The following is a 25,447-nucleotide window of genomic DNA, read 5'->3' on the forward strand; positions in this document are numbered from 1 at the left end:
TCAGGGGATGGTGATGGTGGGCAGCAGGGCGAGCTCGAGGGGGGGGGGCTGGCGGGCGCCGCGGCGGCCGTACTGGAATTTGAGGCGCAGGATGTCGGGGATCCACTGGATGATGAAGGGGGTGGGCCCCCTCTGCGTCGGGGGGCACACACACAGGCAGAGAGGGGCTGGGTTATTCCGGGGCTCTCTTATTTCCCGGGAAGTTGTGCTGGGGGAAAGTGGTTTGGTTTTGTGTTGTTTTTTCAGGGGCTGCCGGGGCCTGAAGCGGTGCCAGGGTTCGGTTTGCAGCCAGCTCTGGGTGTTTTGCAGCCCCCCCCAGGTGCGGGGACGGGGAGGAGGGAGAGCCGGGTGCCGGCCCCCAGGATTATTTCCTGGCAGGAAGGGCCCCTTCCAGGGAAATGGGTGAGTTTGAGGCGTTTGTGGGGGGGATGAGACCTCCTGGTGCCAGAGCTGTGAGCCCTTCCCTTCCCCTGCGTCCCACTCCTCATAGGGGTTGCCCCCCTGGTGTGTGTCTCAATCCTGTTTTTTTTTTTGAAGTTATTGTTAATGAAGGGACTTATTGAGGGTTACCTCTGCAAGGGGTTTCCCTTGGACCCCCCCGGGGTGGAGGTGGGTGCCTCAAGGCCCAAATGCCCCCCCCCAGTGTGGTTGTTGGTGGGTCCCTGGTGGAGGTTAGTGGTGCGGTGAGTGTTTGGGTTTGTTTTTTTTTTGGGGGGAGGGGTGGTGGAGGGGTTGCCCCTCTGTGAGGGTGTTGTGTTTAAGTGGTGTTTGGTTTGTGTTTCAGGTGACTTTGGGGGCCTGTGTCCGTGTGGCAGGTGCCTGGGGGAGCAGCTGGAAGCTTGTGGTGAGCGTTTGGGGTTGGTAGAGGGGCTCCCTGTCCCTGGGGGTGTTTGTTTTGCAGGCGCAGCAGCAACTGGAGGTGAGTGTTTGGGGGGGGGGGTTTTTTTGCCTTGGCCCTGGTGGCAGGGGGCTGTTTTGTGTGGGAGAGGCTATCTCAAGTGTTTGAGATTTTTTTTTTTGGGTGGGGGGGTGGGCATGGACACCGAGCTGTGGCAGCTGGGGGCACGGGGGGGTGGGACCCCCCCCGGGATGGGAGGGACCCCCCCGGGGTTGGGACCCTCCCCTGGGTGGGGGGGGGTGAGGAAGGGGGGGGCCCCTTTGGGCTTCGGGGCCCCCCTGGGTGGGGGTCTGGAGGGGGGGGCCCCTTTGGGCTTCGGGGCCCCCCTGGGTGCGGGGAGCAGCCTCATAGCTGGAAGAATGCAGCACTTAGAAGAATTCCTGGGAGGGGGGCCCCCAGGGCAGGCAGGCTGGCAGGAGGCAGCACTTAGAAGAAGAAGCCCTCGGGGGGGGGAAGGCCCTGGGGGCCCCCCCTGCTGTGGTCTGCAGCTCCCGCAGGGGTCTCGCTCTGGGCTCCTGGGGGGGGGCTGCTGCTGCTCCCACTCTGGGGGGAAGAAGCTGCCGGGGGGGACTCCTGGCCCCTGGAGGTCCTGGCTGGGGGGGGGTGTCCCAGCTTGGCCCCCCCTTAACCTTCCTCTGAGTGGGTTTGAGCTGCTCCAGGGGGCCGCAGGTCTCCACGATGCTCTCCACCTCCACCTTGGGGCACCTGAAGAGCTCGCAGGAGCCGTCCCGGGGCATCTCCAGCGGCAGCTGAGGGTAAGTGTGGGGGGGGGAGGTTAGGGGGCAGGTGGGGGGGTTAGGGGGCAGCTGGGGGGCTGCCTTCCCCCCCCCCCCCCTTACCTGCAGGACGTTGGTGATGTGCCCCTGTCCTTGGAGAAGGTGCCCAGGGGGAGGGCGTCCCGGGGGACGAAAGCTGGGGGGTGGGAAGGGTCACTCTGTGCCTCTTCCTTCCTTTTCTTCTCCCACTTTTCCTCTTGCTCCACTCTGTGGCTGTGGGCCCGGGCTGGGGGGGCAACTGCTGAGGATCAGGCTCTGCCCTTGGCCGGCTGCTTCTCCCCGGGACTCGGCTCTGGAGTAACAGCGAATAAACGGGATCCTGACTGGTGCCGGCCTCGGGAGAGCGGCTTTGGCTCATGCTGCGGGGGGGGCACGGGGGGGGGGCTGGTGCCGGGGGTCCCCAGGCCTCGCCGCTGCAGAGAGGACGACTCGTGCTCCCGCAGCGCCGACAGGATGGATTTAACTGCGCCCGGAGCCCCGAGGGGGTGGGTGAGTCTGGATTTACACCCCCAGGTAGGATTTACACCCGGGTGGGGGGAGAGAGAAGGTAAAGCAGCGAGGACGCTCGCCCGCACGGGGGGCCGCGACCTTCCCCTGGTGGGGGGGAAGCCTTTCCATCAGAGCCGGGGGGCGGGATGACACAACAAGGAATAAAGTCCTTTGGCTCTGAGCCTGGCTGGGTTTATTCGTGCAGCCCCGGCGGGGGCCGGGTTTGGGCCCTGCCAAGTGCTGAGAGGGGGTGCCCCGAGTCGGGCGTGGGGCTGGGGGCAGGCAGGAGCTGGCAGGGGGGGGCTGTGCACCCACTTACCTCTGGGTGCTATTTTCCTCTGGGCTGCAGCAAGGGGAAAAGCCGCTAGAAAGCAGCGGGAGGGAGGGAGGGAGCTTTTTCTAGGTGCTGCTGGGCTCTTCCTCCTGGACCTGGGGGCGAAGGGGTTTCTCAGGTGCGGAGTGTGTCGGCGTCTCACCCCTGGTGGAGTTGGGCAGCATCTTCTTTGCGCTCCCCCCGGACACCCGCTGCTGCAGCGCCTGGAAGAAAGCCTGAGAGATGTGGAACAGCAGCAGCTCCGGCTTCCCTGGGGAGCAGGAAGGAGAAGATGGGGGGGGGGTGAGGTGGGGGGCAGGAAGGAGAAGATGGGGGGGGGTGAGGTGGGGGGCTGGGGGGGTGGTGTTCGAGCCCACCCCTGCCCTGCTCAAGGGGTGAGTGTCTCCGCCGCTCCAGCCGGAGCACGCTTTATCACCTTTACAGTAAAGTATTTTCTCAAAGTCGGAGTCTGGTGCCTCTGGTCCTGGCTTGTGGCCCTGCTGCCGTGGCTCCCTCTGCCCCCAGAGAGGGTGGCCCCCCCCGGCGAGGGGCAGGGAGTTGGGCCTCCAGCCTCAGGGCTCCCTCAAAACTAGAGCCACTCCATTGTCCTCCTAAGCAATGCCAGCCCTGGCTCTCTGCTCCCCCCCAGTCCCTCCAGTGCCTCTGCAGCCCTGAACTGGACCTGTCCCAGTATGGCCCTGTCTCACCCTGGGCAGGGTCCAGTTCTGGGCTCCCCGGTTCCAGAAGGACAGGGAACGGCTGGAGAGGGGACAGCAAAGGGCCACCAAGATGCTGAGGGGACTGGAACATCTCTCTGATGGGGAAAGGCTGAGGGATTTGGGGCTCTTCAGCCTGGAAAAAAGACGACTGAGGGGGGATCTTATCAACGCTGATCAATACCTCAAGGGGGGGTGTCAGGAGGACGGGGCCAGGCTCTTCTCAGTGGTGCCTGGGGACAGGACAAGGGGCAACGGGCACAAACTTGACCGTGGGAAGTTCCATCTCAAGACGAGGAGGAACTTCTTTGCTGTGAGGGTGGCAGAGCCCTGGCACAGGCTGCCCAGAGAGGTGGGGGAGTCTCCGTCTCTGGAGACATCCCAAACCCTGTGCCACCTGCTCTGGGTGACCCTGCTCTGGCCGGGGGTTGGACAGGGTGGTTTCCAGAGGTCCCTTCCCACCCCGGCCACTCTGGGAGTGCAGGGAGGGGGCTGCCCCCCTTCAGCCTCATGGTCACTCATTGCTGCTGCTGCTGCGTTGTGGCAATATCATGGTGTTTAAGAGCCACAGAATCATTTGGGTTGGAAAAGATGCTGAAGATCATTGACTCCAACCATGAACTGAGCAGAACTGAGAGCAGCTCGTGGCCGATGCTGCCGGCAGTGTGCTCGCCTGCTCCCCGCACGGAACACGGCGCGGGGGGGATAGTGGGCAGCAGGATGGGTCTCTCTGTCTTAGGTGACAAACTTATAACACACTTAAGTTGCTTGCAAAGAGCTGCTTCCCCTCCAGCACTGTTTTGGGTCCCTCTCTTCAGGGGAGCAGCTGCCCAGCTCTCCCAGCAGCCCAGAGACACACAAAGTCCATCCCCAGTAAGGATTTTCACAGCCCCAACACAAGCTGCCGCCTCTCGGCTGGAGACCGTGCCCCGCTGCCGGCTCAGAAGCAGAGTGGTGCAGGCGACAGGTATCGCGGCCACGAGCCATCGCCCAGGGCCGTACGTGCCCAGGGAACGCTCGGGCCCTGCCTTCGGGGCACGCAGGGGGCCGGGGGGGAGGGCAGAGCGCTCCCCACAGCCCACAAAGTGGCCCCACAGCCCTTCTGAGTCGGGCAGCTCACCCGCCTTTGCCTCCCCGAGCTCGAATTCGAGCATCAACCACCTCTCAGGGAATTTCTCCCGCGCCTGGCTGCTGCTGAGCACTGAGTCCACTGAGTCCACTGAGTCCACTGAGTCCACTGAGTCCACTGAGTCCACTGAGTCCAGAAATAAATCCCAGGGCAAAATAGTTGCTCCAAACTGGGCAAAACCACTTCCCTCCCTGTTAACAGTTATTTAACGCTGCCAAGAGCTGAGCGACTGAGATGACAGTGCACGGAGGGGAGGGGAGGGGAGGGGAGCGGTGCAGAGAGGCTCCCCCCAGCCTTACCCTCAAACTGTCCACGCATGGTTTGATGGATGCATTGGGTGACACCGGCCAGTCCTGGAAGGAGAGGGTCACCTGCGCCTCGTCCAGCAGCTGGTTACAGCCTGCAAGAGAGAAAGGGCAGGAAAAGTCACAATCAGAATTAGAATCCGCACCCAAGTGAAGCACCAACCCGACGGGCAGGAGAAATAACTCAGAAATAACGACAGCCAGCCACTCGCCTCCCTGTTACCCCTCTCCCCCATAATCCTCACCCCCCTCGAGGCACTTAGGGATAACCCAAACCCAAGGCCTTCAAGCCTTAAACACGAGTTAAAGCCTCTCGGGTTCTGCTCAGACCCACGGGATAACAACCTGCATCTTCATAATCCAACCCAGCCGCTTTCATTAAGCCTTTCCTAGCCCGACGAGCCCGGATGCCCTAGAATTCCAGGGAAGAGCCAGATGCCTAAACCAGCAGCCTTCTCTCTACCGGACCCCGGTACGCTCGTGGCGTGCGCCGAGGGGCTTGCAGCTCGACCGGAATGGCCGCTGCCGTGGCCCGCTGCGGTCCAGTATTCCCCGTTCTACCCGCACCGGTTCCCCCAGCGGCGCCAGCCGCAGCTGCCTGTGTTAAACCGAGCCCCGAAAGGCAGCAGGACACCGAACGCGACCCCGTCCGTCAGCTCGATGGACGAGACGCCGCTGCCCCGGGCACCTCGCTCCCAGGGCCGGGAAACGCGGCACCGCTTGAATCCGCTTCCGAAGGCCCCTCTGCTCTCGGCGCCGCCGTACGGCGACACCCGGGAGCCGCCTCCGCAGCCCCCGGCCCCGGGAGCGGGACCCGACGCCTCCTCGCCCCCCGCCCAGAGCGCCGCAACCCCCCGGGCCGCGCGTGGGCATCTGCGGGAGCAACACGGGGAAAGAGAAGGGGTTTGTACCCCTTTCTAGGCCAACGCTAAAGCCGGGAGGAGCAAAAGCACTAAAGCACAGCCCCAGACCGCAACCAGCCGGGAGAGCGGCTTTCTCTGAAGGGCCCCGAGTCGCTTGTCGGGTTCCCGTGGCATGGGGCTGACCCTTCCCTCCCCGAACATCACGTCGGAACACACACAACCACCCGGCCGCCTGCTCAGAGACAAGGCACGACGCCGGTGCCCGCAACCACCTCCCCGGGGGGACCCCAGCTCCCGGCTCCTCCCCGGCCGGGCCGTGCTTCCCAGCAGGGATTTGCCACCAGAAACCACAGCGGCTCCGGCCACAACAAGCTCCCCCCCCGCCGGCAGCTCTGGCCATTCAGAGACGCTGCAAACACCGGCAAAAAACCAATGGAAACCGGCTCACAACTGTGTCTGACCCCATCCACCTCCTCATTGTGCCCGGGAAAGCACCTCGTGGCATTAGGAGACACCGACCAACACCTGCCCCCTCCCCAGCGGCACCGGCCCTACCAAAAGCCAACCTTTTTAAGCTCGCCGTGCCCAAAAATCCACCAAAGAGCCACCCTGGGAGGACGCCGGCATCGTCCTTCTCTAACAACAACCACGTCTACGGCCAACCGGAGCCACGCCGGACACACGGCTACCAGTAACACCAAGCTGCCCGAGCCCGACTGCCACCTCCTAGAGCCGGCGAAGGAGGGCGAGGGCTCGGCTGTCCCCCCCGCGGGGGTCACGGCGGCACAAACCGAAGGGCCGCGAGCGTCCGCCCGGTCCCCGAGCGTCCCGAGGCGCGTGGCCGAGGCTTACCTTGTCTCTTCAGCGAGGAGGCGACGGCCGGCTTCTTCAGGCTGCTTCTCCTGGCGTTGCCGTGAGCCGCGTCCTGCGCCAGGAGGGGGCTGGCCGCCCGCGCCCCTGAGGGATGGGTTCAAAGAGCGTCGGTGCACGAGTCCCGGGGGTCCCCGGGCACCCCATGCGGGATGGGACGGGGAAATCCCCTCTCTCCCCAGAGCCGGCTGTCACCACAGCTCTTAACATCGCTAACGATCCTTAAAGGACCCGCCGGACTCAGGGCAGGGGTGCGCCCAACACCCGGAGCCGCTCCGAAAGCCGCCGCCGGCACCGGACACGAGCCCGGCGGGTCACGGCGGGGCTGCCCCTCCGGCTGGACAATGGCTTACGGCTCCGGCCCGCGTCCCCCCTGTCCCGCAGACACTCACCCGGCGTGACGTCCTTTTTCCTCTTCTTGGCCTTGGCAGCAGCCGCCTCCCCGGCCTGCCCCGGGGACTCGGGGCTGCCCACCAGCTGCGGGACCGTCAGCCCTTTCAGCCCTGGGAGAAACAAGACTCCGGCCTTAAAAGCCCCTCAACCATGCGCGGCAGCACCGCGGGGGACGTGGGGGTCTCGTGTCCCCCTCCCCACGCCGGCATTTGGGCCCCAAGACCTCCCAGCACACCCCAGACATCCTAGGAGAGCCCCCAAAGCCCTCCCGGCCCCCCCAGACACGCTTCTTGGGGGGAACATCGAGGTGAATTCACTCAGGGCACTCTCCTCAGGGTGGATTTTCACCTTTGGGTGCCTAAAACCAAGGCGGCATTATCCAGGCGCGCCTATCGGGGCACACAACACCCCGGGGGACTGAACCCCAGAGGCTGCTGCCGTGGGGTGGGGGGGGGGGGTGGTGTGGTTCACAATGAGCTGGGCTCCCCCCAGCGCTGCTCCGGCCCAAGGGAAGAGAACACCCGGCTCCCCCCGCAAGGAGAGGAACCCGACTCACCCCGAGCACCCATCGGGATCTGGCCGCCCCCCCCACTTTGTCCCAGCTCCCGGGGGAGCGCAGGGAGCGCTCCGCTCCGCTCCCACACGGCAGGAGGGAGCTGCAGCCCAGGAGGAATCGCTCCCCAGGAAGCTCTGTCCTTGCAGAGGGAGGGGGCAGGCAATTAAACCCCAGCTAACGAGGCCCTGATGGCGAGCACATGCGAGGGCAGCCCCGGTGAAGCGAGGCAGGTGAGCAGGAGGGGAGTGGGCGGCATCAGCCCCACACATGGTTCCCCCCCCCCAAAAAAAATCCTCCGCGTGTCGCTTCCCCCACCTACCGCCGGCGTCGCAGGCGAGGAACTCGGCGAACTCCTGCGCCAGGCTCTCGTCGCTGGCGAAGGCGCAGAGGCAGGCCAAGAAGTGAACGCAGCGCGGCGACGGCGGCTCCTCCTCGGCCGGGCCGCCCTTGCCGGGCTTCGGAGCCTGGCAGGAGCAGGAGAACCTGTGGTCCGTCAGCGTCTTGGCGTTCACCTTGTGGGCGAAGGAGGCGTGCAGGTAGCCGAGGCTGTGCTTCTGGCTGGCCTTGCACTTCACCACCAGGATGGTCTTGGTGACGCGCTGCACCAGCGGCCCCGTGGGCTCGGTGGCCAGCTGCCAGATGGTTTGTTTGGTTTCGGGGGAAGCCTGCATGGAGTTGAGCACCGAGCTTTTCAAGGCCAGCGGGGTGGCCTCCGTCTGGCAGTTCAGGGCCAGTTTGACGTGCTGGCACTGGTTTTCCACCACCCCTTGCGTGGCCGCTTTCAGACAGGCCGGCAGGTAGCAGCGGCCGGAGCTGAGCTGCGTGATGATGGTGCCGTCCACCGTCTGGATGGCCGTCTCCGAGACCCCCAGCTCCACAAAGCACCGGGAATCCGGTCCCCGGTCCCTCTGCCGCACCGAATAAACCTGTAAGTCCGAGCCGGTGACGATCTTGACGGCGTCGACGCCGGGCTGCTTGCGGGCGCCGTAGCGGAAGACGGTGCCGCAGGTCTTGTTCTTGCAGATGAGGCCTTGGGTGCCGTTGTAAGTGCCGCAGCGGGGACATTTCCGGATGCCCCGCAGCGTGGCCTTCCCCAGGTCCGACAGGAAGGAGGGGACTTCGGTCCTCACCGACGCCGGCTCCATCCTCCGGGAGACCTGGAAGGGCAGAGAGCGGGGGGCGAGTTAACAGCCCGGGGAGGGACAGCGGGGACGCCGCGCTCGGCTGGTGACACCCACAGGTCCCTCTGCAGGTGGCGGTGGCCGTCCTCGGTCCCCAGCAGCCGCGGAGACGGAGGGGACAGAGCAGGAGAGGGGGAAGCGACGGACTGAAAGGACATGGCACGTAAATAAAGCTGGGTGGCCTGCCGCCATGGCAGGGGGGGATGCGCGGTGAGGGGACGCGCAGAGCAGCTCCTCGGAGGCACACCGGAGCGGCAGCCGCCATCCGAGGTTTGGACGGCGGGAGAGAAAAGCCTGCGTGGACGAGACAGAAACGGGGCGATTTCCCCCCAGATCCACCCGGGTCGGCTTTTGGCAGCAGGTCGGCAGCCGAGGAGCACGAGCGACTCCTGGCGAGCGGCCCCGGTGCCGCCGGACCCACAATCCTGCCCGGGTCACGGCATGACAGAATCGTTTAGGTTGGAAAAGACCTTTCAGATCATCGAGTCCAACCATCACCCCAACACTGCCCAAACCACCCCTAACCCACGTCCCTCAGCACCACGTCTGCCCGGCTTTTAAATCCCTGCAGGGATGGCGATTCCATCGTTTCCCTGGGCAGCCCGTTCCGATCTTTGACAACCCTTTGGGTGAAGAAATTTTCCCCAATACCCATCCTAAACCTCCCCTGGCGCAGCTTGAGGCCGTCTCCTCTTGTCCCATCACCTGTTCCTTGGGAGAAGAGACCGACCCCTGCTGGCTACACCCTCCTTTCAGGGAGCTGTAGAGCCAGGACAGAGACCCGAAACTCAGCTGATTTTTGGGAGATAACCCCGAGTGAGCGTGGATGGATGAAGGGGAGGAGAAGGGGCAGCACGCAGCGCGGCTGTCGCCTTACCCAGTCATTTCCAGTGTCTCGGTGGGGCTTCAAAGCCTCAGGGCGGCAGGAGAGGGGTTTTCTGGTTTGATTTGGATGTCAGGGATGTCCCATTTGGGAAGCGAGCGAACACCGGGGCGATGGGGCTGAGTGGGATTAGGGATAAAAGCTCAATTGCCTCCCGCAAGTCTCTTTTCGCCAAACGCTGGGAGGATAAGAAGCTGTCGGGAAAGGAGCGGGGAGCCGGGGGGCAGCAGCCTGGAGCTGGGAAGGGGATTTTCCCTGTCCCGTGTGGTGGGAGCTGCGTGCAGGATGCTGCCGGGCTCCGTCACGGGGATATCTGGCATTGCATGATCTCCATTAAACCAGTATTTTGCATCAGGCATTGACCCTTTTGGATGTTTTTTCCCCCCTCCCCGACACGAATAAAGCCTGCGCCGGCGGGGCCATGGGCAGCTCACTGGGTTTATTCTGGAAGTGTGAAGCCGTGGATTCATGCTGCTGGTTTAGGATGTGGCTATGACCCCCATTTGATCCGCCCCGGGACACCGCAGCGACATTCAGCCCTCCTGCATCTCATAAATATATAGATATATATAAAAATATACATACAGTCCTTCGATCCAGCCAGGCGCTGGATGCCCATGGATCCTGATCTGGGGATCCTGCACCCCTCGGGTCAGGATCGGAGGCGTTGGTGTAATTCAGACGATCCCGGGTGATCCCGTCGCTACGGAGCTGCCCCCCGATGCACCAGCAAACCCATTTTACCAGCAAGGGAATAGCAACAAAGAGCTGGGAACGCTTGCCAAGAGGGAGGGAGGGGGTTAAACCTCTGGAGCTCTCCGAACTTGGACTTCAAGGCAATTATCTTTCTGGGTCAATCATTAGTATTAAGATTAATTTGCTTTTTTTTTTTTTAATAATTATTTATTTGGATCAGATTTTGATGCTCAAACGCAAGTTGTGGATAGGAGAAGTCAAAATACTAACTGAGGAATGGCAAGAGGGTGAAAACACACAATTTCATCAATTTGGTTTTTATTCGACATAATAATAATAGTAATAAAGACCGAAATGAACATCTGTGCTGGGAGATACTAAGAAATATAAATCAGAAATGTATCTCAAAAGATTAGAGGCACTCAAAGGATTAAATAGTGTTCATAAAAAAGGGAACGCGCAGTGATGCGCACAGACCCTGTTTTCCAGTTGTCCTTAGGAAGAAAACCGGCGTTCATACCCTCCTGATGGCCGAGCACTGGCCTCCTGGAAGATCAAACCCTCCGGGAGCGGGAAGGGCCAGACTCCGAAATATTTGTGTTTCAATAAATAAATGCCCGCAGTCATTGTGTCCCCAAAGTCGCAGTGCTGGGGCGGCTGCGTCCCCCTCTCTCCTGACCTGCCTTTGTGACCGCAGGAGCTGCCTGGAGGGGAAGGACGCTCCGGAGACATCCCGCTCTCCGGGGTGGCAGAAACCCTCTGGATTCAGCTCCCGTCTGGGCAGAGGCTTGGCCCCGGAGCGGAGAGGGGGCTTTCCTCGGTGCTTTTCAGGCGGTCCTCACCTCCGCGGCCATCTACCAAGCCCTGATGCCCGCTTGCACGGTGGCTTGCGCGCAGGCGGGCTGGTGCTGAGCAGCGCTGGCCATGCCCAAACTCAGGTTCACGGCGGGGCTGCCGGGGGCGGCGCTGGGGGGCACCCCGGTGTAGCCCCCGCCATAGCTAGCACCATAGGGGCTGCTGCTATAGGCACTGTAGTAGGAGCTATAGGAGTACGGGCCGGCGGTGACGCTGTACGGGGTTGGGTACGGCTGGGAGCCCCCAAGGCAGGGTTTGCCATCCCTGACCAACACGGGCACTGCCACCCTCCGCGGGGGCAGCGGGTGGGCAGCCAGCTCCAGGGATTTATCCTGCCTTTGCCTCTTGCACTTGTACCTCCGGTTTTGGAACCAGATTTTCACCTGGGTGGAGGTGAGCTTGAGCGCGCTGGCGAGGTGCTCCCTTTCCGGTGCGGAGAGGTATTTCTGTTGCTTAAATCGCCGTTCCAGTTCAAACACCTGAGCTTGGGAGAATAAAACTCGGGGTTTTCTGCGCTGTCGCTGCTTGGGATGGTGGTAGGGGTCAGCTTTCTTCTCGTCTGCCTCCAAAGGGTGGGCGAGCAAACATTTTCCTGCAGCGAGAAAAATCCCAAGCAAAGTGAGACCCGAGTCCGGTTCTGGTCCTAGGGAGGGTGTTTCCAAAGGAGGGATCAAACTGGGAACGGGGCCCCTTGGGAGTAAGATGAAGTAGGGTTGAGAGTTGATAAATTTAATACGAAATTTCTTGTGGTGCTTAATGGGAATTTAAGAAAATTCCCTTTTTTTTTTTGGGTGGAATTGGAAGTCTGACTGTTATGTGAATTTTTGGATAATTCCTCCTTTTGGTCCCTCCTAACGATGCCTGTGCTGTTGTGGGTGCTGCCGCCGGGGCAGCCCCAGCCTGGAGGGGCACAGGAAAGTGGGGTATGCCGCAGGTTCAAGTACCCCAAAACACAAATCCCCTTCCCCCCATCCTGCTCCGGAGGGATGGAAGCGATTGCAGTCAGACCTCTGGCAGGATTAACCTCCAGCGCCGGAGGAAAGGGGAGTCCCGCTGAATTCGAGCAAACCCAGAAAAAACAAAGCAGTTGGGAACGAAGGAGGAAAAATTGCTAAATCTGAGAGAAGAGGCAAAGTAGTTATTTGTTGATTCTGTTTTTAAATTCGCTGGGGGTTTGTGTTGCGGGGGGGGGGCAGACGGGGGTCTTGCACCGCGATCTCTCCCCGGTGGGATGCTCTCAGGTACCCTGGCGGCCACAGCAGGGGCTCGGGGAATTTAAGAGGGGGCTGCGGGGAAATGGGGTGCTGGAGGGCTCCGTCTGCAGCCACAGAGCCCCCCCCGGGCTCCTCTCGCCCCCTCCGCTTCTCTTACTTCTCGTCCCAGTGCCGCCCAGCGCTCGTACTGGTCGTACTGGTTTCCCCGTTTCCCTGCTCTGCAGCCGCCGGGCGTTTAGGGAGATAGGAGCAAAGGAGACCCGGTGGGATTTTCGCAGCGGGGAGAAGGGGGCATCGTCCGAGGCACCCCCCCTCCTCCCACGGCGGCCGCCCCGGAGCAGCATCCCCGCAGCCGGCTCCGCTCCCCCGGCGGCCGGTCGCGCCTTGGTGCGACGGTCCCCGTCCCCAGCGGGGACAATTAACGGAGCATCGAAACGGGGTGTGTGGGGGTGTGGGTGTGTGTCATCGAAAACAGTGGCGATTTGTGCCTTTCGGCAGGAAAAAACCCCATCCGTACCCACTCCCCCCGCAACACACACACTCCTCCCCGAGCCGTTTCGTTTCCCCGAGGGCAGCCGGAGCGGCGGGGCGGGATGCGCGGCTGAGCCGGGGCTTGCCGGGATGCCAGGAAAATGCCCCAAAAAGCCCCAACCCCTCCCAAACTTTGGGAAATAAAAAGGAGGGGAAAGGAGGGCAGCGGGGAGGAAAGCGGGCAGCGGGGAATACTGGCTCCGGCGCGACCGGGGCTGGAGGGTGCGAGGATGCAACGGGCGGCTCCGCTGCCCTCGGTTTTCCACCCCGGGGGAACGAAAACGGCTCCTCAGGGCCCCCCCTCTCCGGCCCCGCCGCCCCCCGGCCCCGCGGGTCACTTACTCGGCGGCGGCGGCGGCGGCTCGTCCTCCCCGTCGGGGCCGGGGGCATCCCGGGGGCCGGGGGGGGCGCGGGGTCCCCCGGCAGCTCCCGGCCGCTCCAGGTTGAGGATGTCCTTCACCGAGAAGGGGGTGGGCAGCATCTTCCAGGGACCGGGGAGGGAGGCGGGGGGGGGGGGGGCCCGTCGGAGCCCGCAGCGGGGCTGTGCGCTCCGGGACCCGCTCCCCGCCTCTGACCCTCCCGCCGCCGCCGCCCGGCCAGGCACCACCCCCGGCCCCCGCCGCCCGGCCGGCCTCGGGGGGCTCCCCCGGGGTTGGGGGGGGGCAGGGGAAGGCGGGTCAGTCCCCGGGGCGGGGGGGGCTCTCCCTGCCGCCCGGACACGGGTCCCCATGGGCTGCCCCCCGCCCCGAGGAAGGAGCCAGACCCCTTCCCTTCTGTATTTCCAAAACAAGGGGAAGCGAGAAGGAGGGGGGGTGAGAAGGGGGGGGGATTTGGGCTAAGCTGCAATAAAACAAATCGAGTCGATTTTAGCTCCATTAAGGTCACATTAGCGAGTGGCTTCGGGAGATAAGGGCTGATAAGGGGCGCAGACCACCTAGCTCCTGCCGGCCGAGGAGGGGGGGAAGCTATAAGAGCCCCCGCCAGTGTGGGGTAGCCCACCGGCAGCAGCTCTGAGCCCCAGTTCCCTCCCAGTCTGTCCCAGCGCAGCTTTGGCGGGTGGGCATTGAACTGGCAGACTCCCCTGTCAGGGCACGGAATAGGGCCAGGCCCCCCCGCATGAATTTGGGAAGCGGGGTTGGGTCCTGGTAGCCCCGTGGGGCAGTGGGGTGCCCCACTGGCCATGGGGTGATGCTGGGCCTTATCTGAGCCCAGTGACCGGCTATTTCAATTAAAATTCCTGGCCGGCCTCGGGGGCTGGTGTTTGGTGATAGCCCTGACAGAGCAGAGCTCGTTTTTGTCTGGGTTGGGTCGGTATCTCTCGCACCACCGAAATAGCCAAACCGGACTCTTAGGGGAGGCTGAATAAATAAACTACCCAAATGCAGGCAAGGAAGTGAGGGTCTGGAACGGGAGGGAAAATAAATACAGTGGCTTGGGGAGAAAAGCGCTCACAGCTCCATGGGTCGCTCCTCATTTCTGTGTAATTCACAGGTTCATTCCCGGCCCCCGTAGTCCGTGCTTTTAGCTGTGTGCGCGTTCATTCATGCCCATGGGACATCCCTGCCTTTTTTGCCAGTGCAAAGTAGGAATTGTGACCAAATACATGGCGAGAAACACTGACCTCGCCTTCCCCGGGAGGGTTTGGCAGCGTGGGGCGATGCTTTTGCTGGGCCACGGCGCAGCCCTCCTTCAGCATCTGTGAAATCCCTTTGGGTGGGATAAAGCTCAGACCCTGCTCAAGCCCTTTCTCCCCTCCGAGGGAGCACTCACGCTCCTCCGAGATGGCTACAAATTGTGCTGTGCCTTCCTATGGGCCTGATCCTGTTCTTTTTACCCTTTCTCGGAGCACAAATTTCTCAGTGTGGCTTTTGCACGCTGGAAGGATACATGGAGGTATTTTATTTTTCACTTTTTTTTGGGGGGGGGGAGGCTATTGCACTTGCTGCCCAGACCCCAAAATTTCTAGTCCCGTGCGGGAACAATACTGCAGCTCACTTAAAGCCTCCTGCCCATGCCGGCCACCACAGTGCTCCCCACAACCCTTCGCCGGGGTCCCCACGGACGAGGTGCGTTCCTGCCATCCCATCCCCTGAGCCCAGGGCTGTGGAAAAGCCCTTTCCCACTCCCCGGTTGGATTCATTGCCACGTCTAAATGACTTGTTTGGGGCTCGAAACACCAAAAGGCGAGAGCAAACAGACAGTAACATTACACCTTGGCTTGTTGATGGCGGGAGGCAGCCGGCGCCAAGGTAAAATGCTTGGCTGGGATCGAGACGAGCAGGAAGGAATTGGGGTAAGTAGCTTTATCCGCCCCTAATGACTCGGTGTGGCCGAGATTAATGGAGAGGCTGGAGTTTGGCTCCGGGACCTGCGGAGGGACGAGGCACTGGATGGGTAGATTTGGGGGAGAGTGAAGGAAAATGGAGCTTGGGGCCAGGCAGCAGGGCAGGATCAGTGTCCTGCGCTGGCTGCTCCCCATCCCATTCCCTGTGCCCCCACGGCCGCATCCAGCCCTCCCTCGCTCAAGCCTCTGATGCATCCAGAGCCTTGGATGAGGCTTTTAAATCATCTCGGCAGGCAATTCCCTGCCAAAACCCGCTGCCGAGCCTGCCCAGCCCCGGCCCCGCTCCCTGCTCCGTGCCCGGGAGCTTTCCCGGTGGTGGGGCCATCGGCACCCGCCAGGGATCGGGCCCTTCCTGCGGTGCCGGGGATGGCCCGCAGCCCTCGGCCACCGCTTTTTGGCAGCCAGTGGCCACTGGGGGATTTCTGGGAAGAAGACTAAGAGGATCCATCACAAGTGATCATAAATCATCGGCTTCTTTTTGACTGGCAAGTTAATTCTGTTACAGCTCTCCAGGGACATTACTCCTCTGCTTAACTCGGTTAGATGAAATCGGGAGAAAGCGGCTTCCAGCCGCCGTCGGGCGTTTAAACGGGTGGATTTCTATGGCAGCGGCACAACCGCAGCTCCCAAAGTATCTGATTTCGGGCGGCTATCGCTGGGATGCATCAGGATCCCCCTGCGATGTCGGATGAGCATCCGAGGCCCTGGAAACCCGAATCCGGCCGCTGGAAGCATGGAGGGGCAGCCAGCATTCCCAAGGCAATCCTGCCCTGCCAGGAGGTTTTTGTTTTAAAATGCTGAGAACGAGGGAATAGTAGGAATATAATGGGAATAATGCGTGAGGTGGGTGCACCGGGGGGGTTGGAAGAACAGAGCATGTGTGTAGACGTCTCTAAGGAGTTTGTGAATGCTTTGATGCAGCTGAAATTTAAACTTAAAAGGGTTTTTTGCAGCCTCTTCTTTTTTTCCTGGCTACTTTCTGTCCTTTTTCATCCGTGAACTAAAAAGAAAAAGCAGAGAAGACGGCAGCAATGGCAGGCGGGTGAGGGAAAGCAGATTCCCTCTCCAAAGCTTTCTAATAAACAGAATAAAAAGGCAGGAAAAAAATGTGCTTCTTTTCAGAATCCGCGGGACAAAAATAACTTTGGAACTTCAGCAAGTTTTCATGGGGAATTCGCTTTCTGGCTGGCTCCAGGACGAAGGCCACGTCTCCGCCGCGCTGGCCCGGGCCGGGGCCGAGGACACCTCGACGTGAGGAAGCGCAGGCAATATGGGGGCAAGGCTGAACCACTAAAATTGGGGCGGGCTGTCATCTCCTGCCCTCTATTTATCTCTTCCCCCCCCCGCCCCAAGTTTTAGCCAGCTCTTCCCTTTTTGAGACAAGCCGACGCTTCCCTGGTGCTCCGCTCCCGGCTGCTCTGTTGGGCTGGGGTTTATCACCATTTTTTTTAGCTATTATTTCTGGATTTTGGGGGGGGGGGGGCGGGCTGTTGAAATCAGGGAAATTAAATGGGGGGAGGGGTTTTTTCAGCTGCCGCTGCAGCCGTACCTGCTGAGTGGGAGAGTGTTTTCGGTGCCAGAAGTTTGGGATTGACTTAAACCAAACCCCTGTAGGAGAGCCCTGGCCCAAACCATTAGGCAGCAGTGCCCTCTGCTTGGACACCGGAGAGGTGCAGCTTTGCTTTTCCCCAAAATTCCAAAGCTGAACAGTGAAAATGGGGGGTGGGAAAGACCCCCCCGTGCTCTCTCAGCCCCGCTGGTACAGGGGAGTGGGTCAGCGGTGGGTACGGGGCAGGAATTGCTGAGCTTCGGGGCTTCGCTGTGTCACGCTCGGGAGATAAAAATACCGCTGGGTGTTAAAAGTGTTCTCACCGTCTTTTAAGCAGGGGAGTTATTTTTAAATGGGATTATTTTGGGGAAGCGGCATGAATAATTCAGCGTCTCCCAGTGCTGGCAGATGGAGGAAATTTCGCCGCACAAAATTACATTCTGGGTACTTGTCTGACACTTTTTCTAACGAGGCAGCTGCAGGGAGCATCCTTCCTCAAACCGGCGGGGCTACCTGCTCCTTCCCCCGTGTATTCCTGCGCCGAAGAGTGCAGTTTGCAGCCGGCAGACGGATTTCTGCATGTGTGTCTGGGTGTGTGTCACTGGCGCTGGTGGCAGCACCTGGGCTGAAGATGCTGAGCAAGAGCGGAGTCTCCCCACAGAGGTTTCGCAGCCGCTGGGCTGCCCCTTCCCATCATTTGGACTTGGGAGTGTGAGGTTTACGGTTGGCCGCGATGACCTTAAAGGTCTTTTTCCAACCTAAATGACTCTATAACTGGATGTTTTGGCCAGGCCATTCCTGCTTCTACCCTCTTTTCCTGCAAAAACAGGTCTGAAAGCAGCCGGGGCGCAGCCTTGCCGTGCCCTCCTCTGCCCCGGCTGGCCGTAGGGATGATGACTGTGGTGACCACGGGGCAGAATGTTCTCATCTTTGGGTTTCCTGGGATTTAGCCAGATTCCCGGGGATGCTTTCAGCCAGGGTTGGGCAGGGGGTGGAGGTGGGAGCGAGGAGAGGGCAGGAGGCAGCTGGGGGATGGCGGAGGGGAGAGGATGGGTGCAGGCAGGGCAAGTGGGTGGTGGGTGATGGGCGGCGGATGGTGGGTGATGGATGGCGGGCGGTTGGTGATGGACGGTGGGCGGTTGGTGGTGGATGGTGGGCTATGAGTGATGGGTGGTGGATGGTGGGTGATGGGTGTTGTGGTGTGGCGGGGCACCCTTTGGTCAGCAGATGGCACAAGAGCCGTGGCTGAGCGCCTTGGGCAGGGAGCAGAGCTGCTGGGAAAACTTAATTGGGGGGAAAAAGAAAGAAATGCATCACTCTGCTGGCTGAACAGTAAGGGCAGAGCAGGAGGCACCGCGGGCCACCGGCGCTGGTCCCTTCCAGCCTCCTCCACAGCTCCCAGTGAGTCCCAGCAGGAGCCCAGTCTGTCGTCTCTCCCACCAGCAGCTCCGTTACTGTTGGAGCATCCCAAACTCGTCCTCCGGCTTCCCACAGCCGCGTCCCGCTGCTTCGCCGGGCAGAGAGACTGCCAGGCTCCCGGCTGGGTTATTCGGGAGGGAGCCGAGGGGTTATTTAGCCCCCAGGAGATGGGGCGTTGGGGGGCTGAGGGGGCTTGTGAGCACAGTGGAAACCAAAAAAAGATAACCGGCTACGGCAAGGAAAATAGGGGTGAGACGTAGTGGGAGATGTCTGGGATGCAAACGCTCCTCGGGGAAGGGGGAATTTGGTCTGTGCCTCTTCGATGCTCAATGTGCAAAGGAGCACCCCCAGTGGATTGTGGCTGATGTCCCCTCCACCTTCCAGTGGTGCAAGTGGGGTGTAAACCCCCCCCCCCCCCCGCTCTGATCCGTGCGGAAGAGGGGGTTTCGAAAACACCCATGAGCGGGATGGGGGTAAAACTGAGCTCGGTGCTTCCCCGACCTCCCCATTTCACCTCCCCGCGCCCCAAAATTCAACACCCTCCCCCTTAAAGAAGGGGGGTTCCTCCGTCACCCCCGCGCTCTCCCTACGCCCCCAGCGCGAGCTGCCCCGCGGTGCGCAAACACCCAGCGCTGCACAAGTGTTCTTTATTATCGGCTCCGACAGGCTGGGTTAAGTGGGCGGCCGGGGCCTGGCAAACGTGCCTGGGTTTGCTTTCGGCTTTGGAACAACTCCGGGGCTCGCCACATCTGTTGGGTTTGTATTTTGTTTTGGTTTGTTTTGTTTCGCTTGTTTTTTTTTTTTTTTTTTTTTTTTTTTTCCTAATGGGAGACATTTATTTAGATTGAAGAAAGATCGCTGGGATAGCGGGCCAAAAACGTAACTTAAAATATCTGGAACTAAACAAGCTCCTAAAATAAGGAGAATTGCTTAATTTTTCTCTCTGATGTCATCTGTGGCTGCCGCATGCCGAAATCCTAGGCGTGATAATATTTAAATAAAATGCAGCCTCGGATAATTCACAGGGCAGGGGGGAAATGCATCATGCGTTATCAGCTATTACATGTCATAGATTTCCTATTTGTCAATCTACCCACCCTTAAAATACATAAACTGGCTGTGAGCAACTTCCTGAGCCTGAGTGAAATACGTGCCGCAGCGGCTGGAGGTCACCCCGAGCAGCCCAGCTCGCGTTTGTGGCGTCCTCTTTGGAATTTAATTTAAGAAAAAAAAAAAAAATTTTAAAAAAAAAAAATTTAAAATAATCGTGATTAATGACAGGGCCATCAGCTCCGAGGGCGAGCTGTGTAATTTTCCGCTTTCAACGACAAGGTTGCCAAAAGGAAGAGCCTCCTTAAATGCACAAGTGTGTGAATTGTGCGTGTTCGAATCGGAGAATCGTGGAATGGCCTGGCTTGGAAGGGACCTTTCCGATCATCGAATCCAACCATCAACCCGACTCTGACAAAACCCATCACTAACCCATATCTCTAAGCGCTGCGTCTGCCCGGCTTTTAAATCCCCCCAGGGATGGTGCCTCAACCCCTTCCCCGGGCAGCCTGTTCCAGTGCTTGATAGCCCTTTCGGTGTAAGAATTTTTCCTAATATCTAGTGTTGAGGATTAGAAACTCCTCCTCGGGACGTGGCAGGGTGGCTGGGAGAGACGGAGCCCCTGCAGAGCCCAGTCCTGGACCGAGATGCCGTCAGGTCGCGGCCGTGCCCACCCTCCGCTTCTCCCAGGGGCACAAATCCCCACCGTTCACCCCCGTCCACCTTTTTTCCCTCTAGTTGCCCAGGGAGCAGCGTTGATTCCACTCCGGTAGGCTTTGCCCTCCTCTATTTCCACGTCACGGCAATAAATTTCGCCCTGGTTTGGCCTTTAAAAGTAATGGCATGCCGCAGGCATCTGTTTCGAACAACCACAGGCATCCGCTGCCCGCGGGCACCGGTTTCGCTCCTGCAGCTCCCCGTGCTCAGGGCCAGAAGGCAGCACGTTCGGTGCCCGTTCTGCGGTGTTTTCCACCTTCTCCAGCCCAAACCCGGACCCTTTTACTCTAGGCATCGTACGGCCACTCCATATAAAACCGGTGTTTTATATAAAACTGGGATTTACACCATACCCGCTCCCCTTTGGGCGCAGAGAGCCCCGAGCGGCGCTCAGCGGGAGCCTGCGCTGTGTCGGAGGGTTTTATTTTCAGGCTGGGAGCAGCACAGCTAAGGTTTCACTCCATTATTCAGTTAAGAGGGAGATGAGGTTACCCGGCGGCGGGACGGCGATGCTGCGGGGATGCTGCCGAGGGGTACCCGGGCAGCACGGGGAGGGGGGGAGATGCTGCCGCGGCCGTTCCTGCCACGGCACCCAGATGTGGCGACCAGCGGCCGCAGCTGGTTTCTGCCGCCGCCACTTTCACAATATTTATTTTTGCCTTTCCCAGTTTTCACGGGCTGTTTTTGCGCTCGGGAGCCATTTGTTGGCTTAAAAGCGGCCCCGGGAACTGCCGCTGGCTGGAGGGAAGACCCAGACCTTGTGTTATTTCCCTTCGTGCCATGAAAAGAGCCGGCGGTGGGACACCGTCCCCTCTCAGAGCCATCCCCTGGCTGGTGGCCGTGCCACGTGCGTGGCCCTACTGCGGAGCCAGGGGGGTGCTGGGGGATGTCAGCATGGGGAAGACCCCGGGTACCACCCGGCTGCCCCATGGGGACGTCTTCGCTCTGCTCGGTGCCACTTCAGGCATCCCACTGGGTTTTCCTCGACACCGGCTCTTGCCCATGGCTTTTGCTGGGAGGACGCTGCTCTGAGCTGCTCCCGGGGGGGCCGGGACACCCCTGCAGACCTTCCACCTCCCTCCCTTTGGGACGGAACTGTGTCCCCTTGGCCCGCACCAGTGGGAGAGCTGCCTTTGAGCAACCACAGTGACAACACGGGACCCTCCAGGGCCACCAGATCGCCGGGGTGTGGGTGCAGGCAGGCTTGGGGGGGGCGCGAGAGAAGAGGAGGGGGAGCTCGGCTCACTTAAAAGGCTTTTAAAAATACAGCGAAGTTTCTTTACATTATTTAAAAGCCTTTTTAAAGAGCAGCTGCCTCCTATTAATACCGCTCGGGCTGATAATCTTTGCTGGGATCTATCTTTAGAGCGCTGCCAGCATAAATGGGGGCTGGAGGTGCAGTGGGGGGGTGACGTCAGGCTGCGGCCGGACCAGCTGAAAACACATCAGAGCCTCCCGGGAGGAGGAGAGCAGGGAGGAAAGCAAATAACACCCCTGGCTTTTTTTTTGCCTTTGGGTGGGTTTTGGAGAAATCCACTTTCGGGTTGTCCCTTCGCTCCGAAATGCTTCTTTTTGTGACACTCAAGAGCGGTGGGAGACAGCGGGGGCTGCGCTCCCCCGGCCGGGATGGGGATGCGGATCATGATGTGCTTGGCTGGCTCAGCCGTGAGGTGGTTTAAGCCCGGTTTGGGGAAAAGTGTATAGACGAGGGTCTGTTTTCGTGCTGCCCAGTGCAATCACAGAATCATGGAATGGTTTGGGTGGGAAGGGAACTTAAAGCCCGCCCAGTGGCACCCCCTGCCCTGGGCAGGGACACCTCCCACCAGCCCAGGTTGCTCCAAGCCCCGGCCAACCTGCCCTTGAACCCCTCCAGGGATGGGGCAGCCACAGCTTCTCTGGGCAACCTGGGCCAGGGGCTCACCCCCCTCACAGCAAACAATTCCTTCCCCAGATCTCATCTCAGTCTCCCCTCTGTCAGTGTAAAACCCTTCCCCCTCGTCCCATGGCTCCCCTCCCTGCTCCAGAGTCCCTCCCCAGCTTTCCTGGAGCCCCTTTAGGGCCTGGAAGGGGCTCCAAGGTCTCCCCGGAGCCTTCTCTTCTCCAGGCTGAACCCCCCCAGCTCTCTCAGCCTGTCCCCACAGCAGAGGGGCTCCAGCCCTCCCAGCATCTCCGGGGCCTCCTCCGGCCCCGCTCCAACAGCTCCGTGTCCTTCTTGTGCTGAGGACTCCGGAGCTGCCATCCCCATGGTGGTGCTGGTGTTAGAGGCGGCAGCAACTGAACAAACCACGCAAGAGTTTGCAGAGATGTGTCCCTGCCCCACATCAGCCCCCACAGCCCTCTCTGCCCCGAATCCGGGCGGCAATCGAGACGATTCCCCATTTTCAGGTGCCATCCTTTGACGCAAGCGCAGCTTCAAAGGGGACCCTGAATAATCCCGCTCTCCGGCGTCAGCGCCGTGGGGGGAAGAGGGTGAGCGGGATCAAAACTCTTTGACTTGCTTTTATTTCCTTTGCTTTCTTAATCGCTTCCTGACAGCCCCGGAGCTGCATGAGAAATCCTCCGGAGTGATGCTGTGCTTTCGCCCCGTTCCCAGCAGAGCAGCCGGGAGGGGTTTCGGTGGGGATTAACACTGAGCTTCAGCTTTGCCATGATGACTGAATCCCAAACTTGGTGAGATTTCATCAGTAATTGTCTTAAAATCAAAGTGCAGCTGAGCTGGGAGCCCGAAATGCCTCGCCAGAAGAGAGCACCTCCGTCTTTTCTTTCCCGTCACTGCTTAAACCAAATCCATCCTCAGTTTGGCTCGGTTAGACTTTTCCCAGGGCAAAAAAGGACTTTTTGGGAGCTCAAATCTGGGCTGGGGGAGCTCAAATCTCAGCCAGGCGTTGGGATGTCGAAGGGGGGCAATAAGCTGGGCCAGTGGGCTCGCTTCTTTTTAGGCACTTAGGGGCAATGGACGTGGCTAACGGATCACTCAGCGTGCGAGAAACTTATTACTGCATTAAAACAACATTTACAACCTCAGTAAGGAACCGCCGTCTGCGTGACAAGCAGCCAGAGCACATCAAATCGCTCTGACCACACATGTAATTTAGAAAAAAACCCTACTGTATTATTCATTCCTTCGTATCGTGCCCATCAGCTGAATATCAGGGGATGCCGAAAAAACTAACGCTCGTCTTGGCAGAGCCTGGCTGTGCAACGGGACATGAGCTTTTGGTCCGTCTCTGCTTATCGAAGTGCTGGAAATTCAGGTTAGAGGGAAGTTGTTGCTCTTCATATGGGAAATGATGAGCTTTTTCTAGCAGTTTGACCGTCAGAGCAGAGGGGCGTTCGCTCTTCTCCCGTCAGTTGCTGCAAAATTGAGCAGGAGACGGTAAAGCCGAGCCGGGCACCGATTCCTGCGACACCAACCTGACTTTTTTTAGCTGCGCTTGGATGTGAAATCTGGGAGGTGTCATGGCCAGGTGCTCCTGGCGGCTCAGTTGCACCGAAACGGGCCGTGGGGGGTGGCTGGGGCTGGTGTTCGGGGTGGGATCATCTCGGCCGGAGCCGAGCTGCTTTTTCAGCCTTGTTGAACACCTGGGGCTGTGTCAGAGTGTCCCGAGTAGCCCCAAAAGAGGATGCTGGGAAAATCCCTGGGTTTTATGGAATTTTCCTCCGGATGCTGATCTTCCCCCGAGCGTCCAGGGGCGCCGAGGCTTCAAGCAAAAGGTCCCTCGTACTTGACTCCCATCAGTGACTAACGACGGGGTGAGCCTCGGGCTCCGCGAACTCCAAACCCCCCCCTCGGAGGAATAAAGCCGCACAATGCTGGGAGCCGAGCAGAACGCCTTTCCACACCAGAGGAAAAAACCCAATATTGTCCTTCTGGTAATCTCATTTTTTCGGCCAGAACGTACCACTCCCCATCCTTAAGGGAAGTTTGCTCCCTGACCTGGGAATCCAGCTCCGGGGCTGGTGCGTCTCCCCGGGGGCCCCGTGGGTGGATCTGCCCAGAGCCCTTTCCTCTGATGCAGCGATAAAACATCTGCCCTCCCTGGCTCCGTCCATCAAAGCTCTAACAGTGGCAGCGGCTGGGGCTCGGGTGTCCGTCCCCGCCAGCAGCCGGGCGAGTGACGAGGAGGAAAAGGCTCGTGCGTCGTTGGGAGTCCCTTGACTCACCGACGGCAGCTCCACCTCGCCAGGCACGCACTTTTCCCCGAGCTGCCGGGACACGCAGCCTCCTCCTTCCTTCTTCCTGAGGATGGCGGCTTTGCCCAGAGGAAGGAAAGATTTCCCTCGGGCAGGAAAGATCCGCGGCCGCCTGGATCTCGTGTCCTGCCCGGCCGGGGGACGGCGGGCGAAGGGGAAGGCTGTTGGGGCAGGGGGTTGGGCGATGCTGGTGGAAACGGGAGCACCGGAGCAAGCAAACGCCACGGAGGAATGCAAAACCCAAGAAAACATCTGTATTCTTCTCTTGTTGTTCAGAATAATTTCATTTTTTTTAAATTTTCACGCTCGCAGCTCCTCTGCGAGTCTACCCTAAGGGGATGCTGCGCTACTTTGCCGTGGCTGGAGGGACGAAGGCTTTTTTAGGGAAAGATCAAAGGGACCTTTTTCAGATAATTAGCCACGGATGTGAACTCGAATCCCACAGACGGACACCTCATTCCCATGAAAAATCGTGGCCAGCGAATAACACTGATTCTAAGAAACACATGTGGAGCAGTTAAGCAAACAACAGCTCAGAAAAAGATTTTTTTTTTAAGTCCTGAAAAAAAAAAAACCACCTTCTAGGATTAATTATCAGCACCGTAATAAAAAGAAATAGCTGGGCTCTCTCTGCTGGTTGGGACTGTCAGAATTCCCCAGTTGAGAGCAAAATCGTGCTGGGGTTTCGGCACGGCCGGCTGGAGATGGCTGATGATTTTATTGAGCCCGGTTGATTACTCCAAGCCAAGCAGCGCATCGAGAGAAGAGCAGGGATTTGTTTTCGCAGCACAAAACGCTCCAACCTCGCAGACGAAAAATAACCCCGAAGGAAATTCAAAGGAACCAACTGGAATTTTCTCCCGGCTGGAGAATACAGGGAAGGCAGTTTCTATAAAATGGTTTTTCTCTTTAAATAACCATTATGACCCATTTTGTGCGGCTGGACACGCAGCATCCGTCCCGGACGGGGGGGAAAGGCTGGAGGGGTAAGCGGGAAGGTGCAGGTGATGGGGGTCATCCTTTGCAGCCCCAGCCTGGGCTGCCCTGGCGTCTTTGTCCGCTTCAGAATAAAAACCAAAGCGGGGGGGGAAAAGAAGATAAAAAAATCCCCATCTGTGTGAAAATAATTACTTTGCCCCCCCCACCTCCATGAGCTCATACAGGTTTTACAAGTTTTTCCAGCTGTCGTCTGGAATAAAACTCCCCGTGTCTCTCGCAGGTATTTTCTGCCTGAGGTTCTCCAGCCGCTTGCAGCCCGGGTCCCTCCCCGGCGCCCAGATAAGGGGTGGGGGGGTCCAGCTAAAATTGTCTGACGTTATCTCTGACGCCTCGCTTGGCCTTTTCGAGGAGGAGCCCAGCCTCGAAAATACAACTCTACTGTGATCGAGGTGAGGAAGAGTTGGCTCCTTGGAAAATTCCGATTTATGGAAAGGAAGTCATTTTTGCGAGTGGTTTATGCCATCGGACAATATTGTCCGTAAGCTTTCCGTACGTGCTGAGTGTCCC

General features: G+C 59.7%; 2 protein-coding genes across 2 annotated transcripts; both read right to left on the reverse strand.

Moving 5' to 3' along the window:
• On the reverse strand, window positions 1-8,453 carry LOC128900158 (uncharacterized protein C2orf42-like). The gene is given in 10 exon segments (XM_054180938.1): window positions 1-132; window positions 1,441-1,647; window positions 1,738-1,766; window positions 1,769-1,810; window positions 2,640-2,747; window positions 4,621-4,668; window positions 4,671-4,721; window positions 6,342-6,446; window positions 6,752-6,862; window positions 7,628-8,453. Coding segments are annotated over 10 exon segments (1,659 nt in total).
• A 2,469-nt stretch (window positions 8,454-10,922) lies between these two features.
• NKX2-6 (NK2 homeobox 6) lies at window positions 10,923-13,149 on the reverse strand. Its single transcript, XM_054180939.1, has 2 exons — window positions 13,011-13,149; window positions 10,923-11,515 (listed from the first exon to the last, which is right to left on the reverse strand). The coding sequence occupies exons 1-2, from the start codon at window positions 13,147-13,149 to the stop codon at window positions 10,923-10,925; spliced, it is 732 nt and encodes a 243-aa protein (XP_054036914.1).
• Window positions 13,150-25,447: the final 12,298 nt, after the last annotated feature.

This window comes from Rissa tridactyla, chromosome 20, assembly GCF_028500815.1.
Source record: "Rissa tridactyla isolate bRisTri1 chromosome 20, bRisTri1.patW.cur.20221130, whole genome shotgun sequence".
NCBI classification, from domain to species: Eukaryota; Metazoa; Chordata; class Aves; order Charadriiformes; family Laridae; genus Rissa; species Rissa tridactyla.

Bases quoted from the DNA above. Each gene is read 5' to 3' on its own strand.
- NKX2-6 (XM_054180939.1), bottom strand. From the start codon at position 13,149: ATGCTGCCCACCCCCTTCTCGGTGAAGGACATCCTCAACCTGGAGCGG. The intron at 11,516-13,010 runs GTAAGTGACCCG...TTCTCGCTGCAG, and splicing joins GCCGCCGCCGCCGCCGCCGA to GAAAATGTTTGCTCGCCCAC.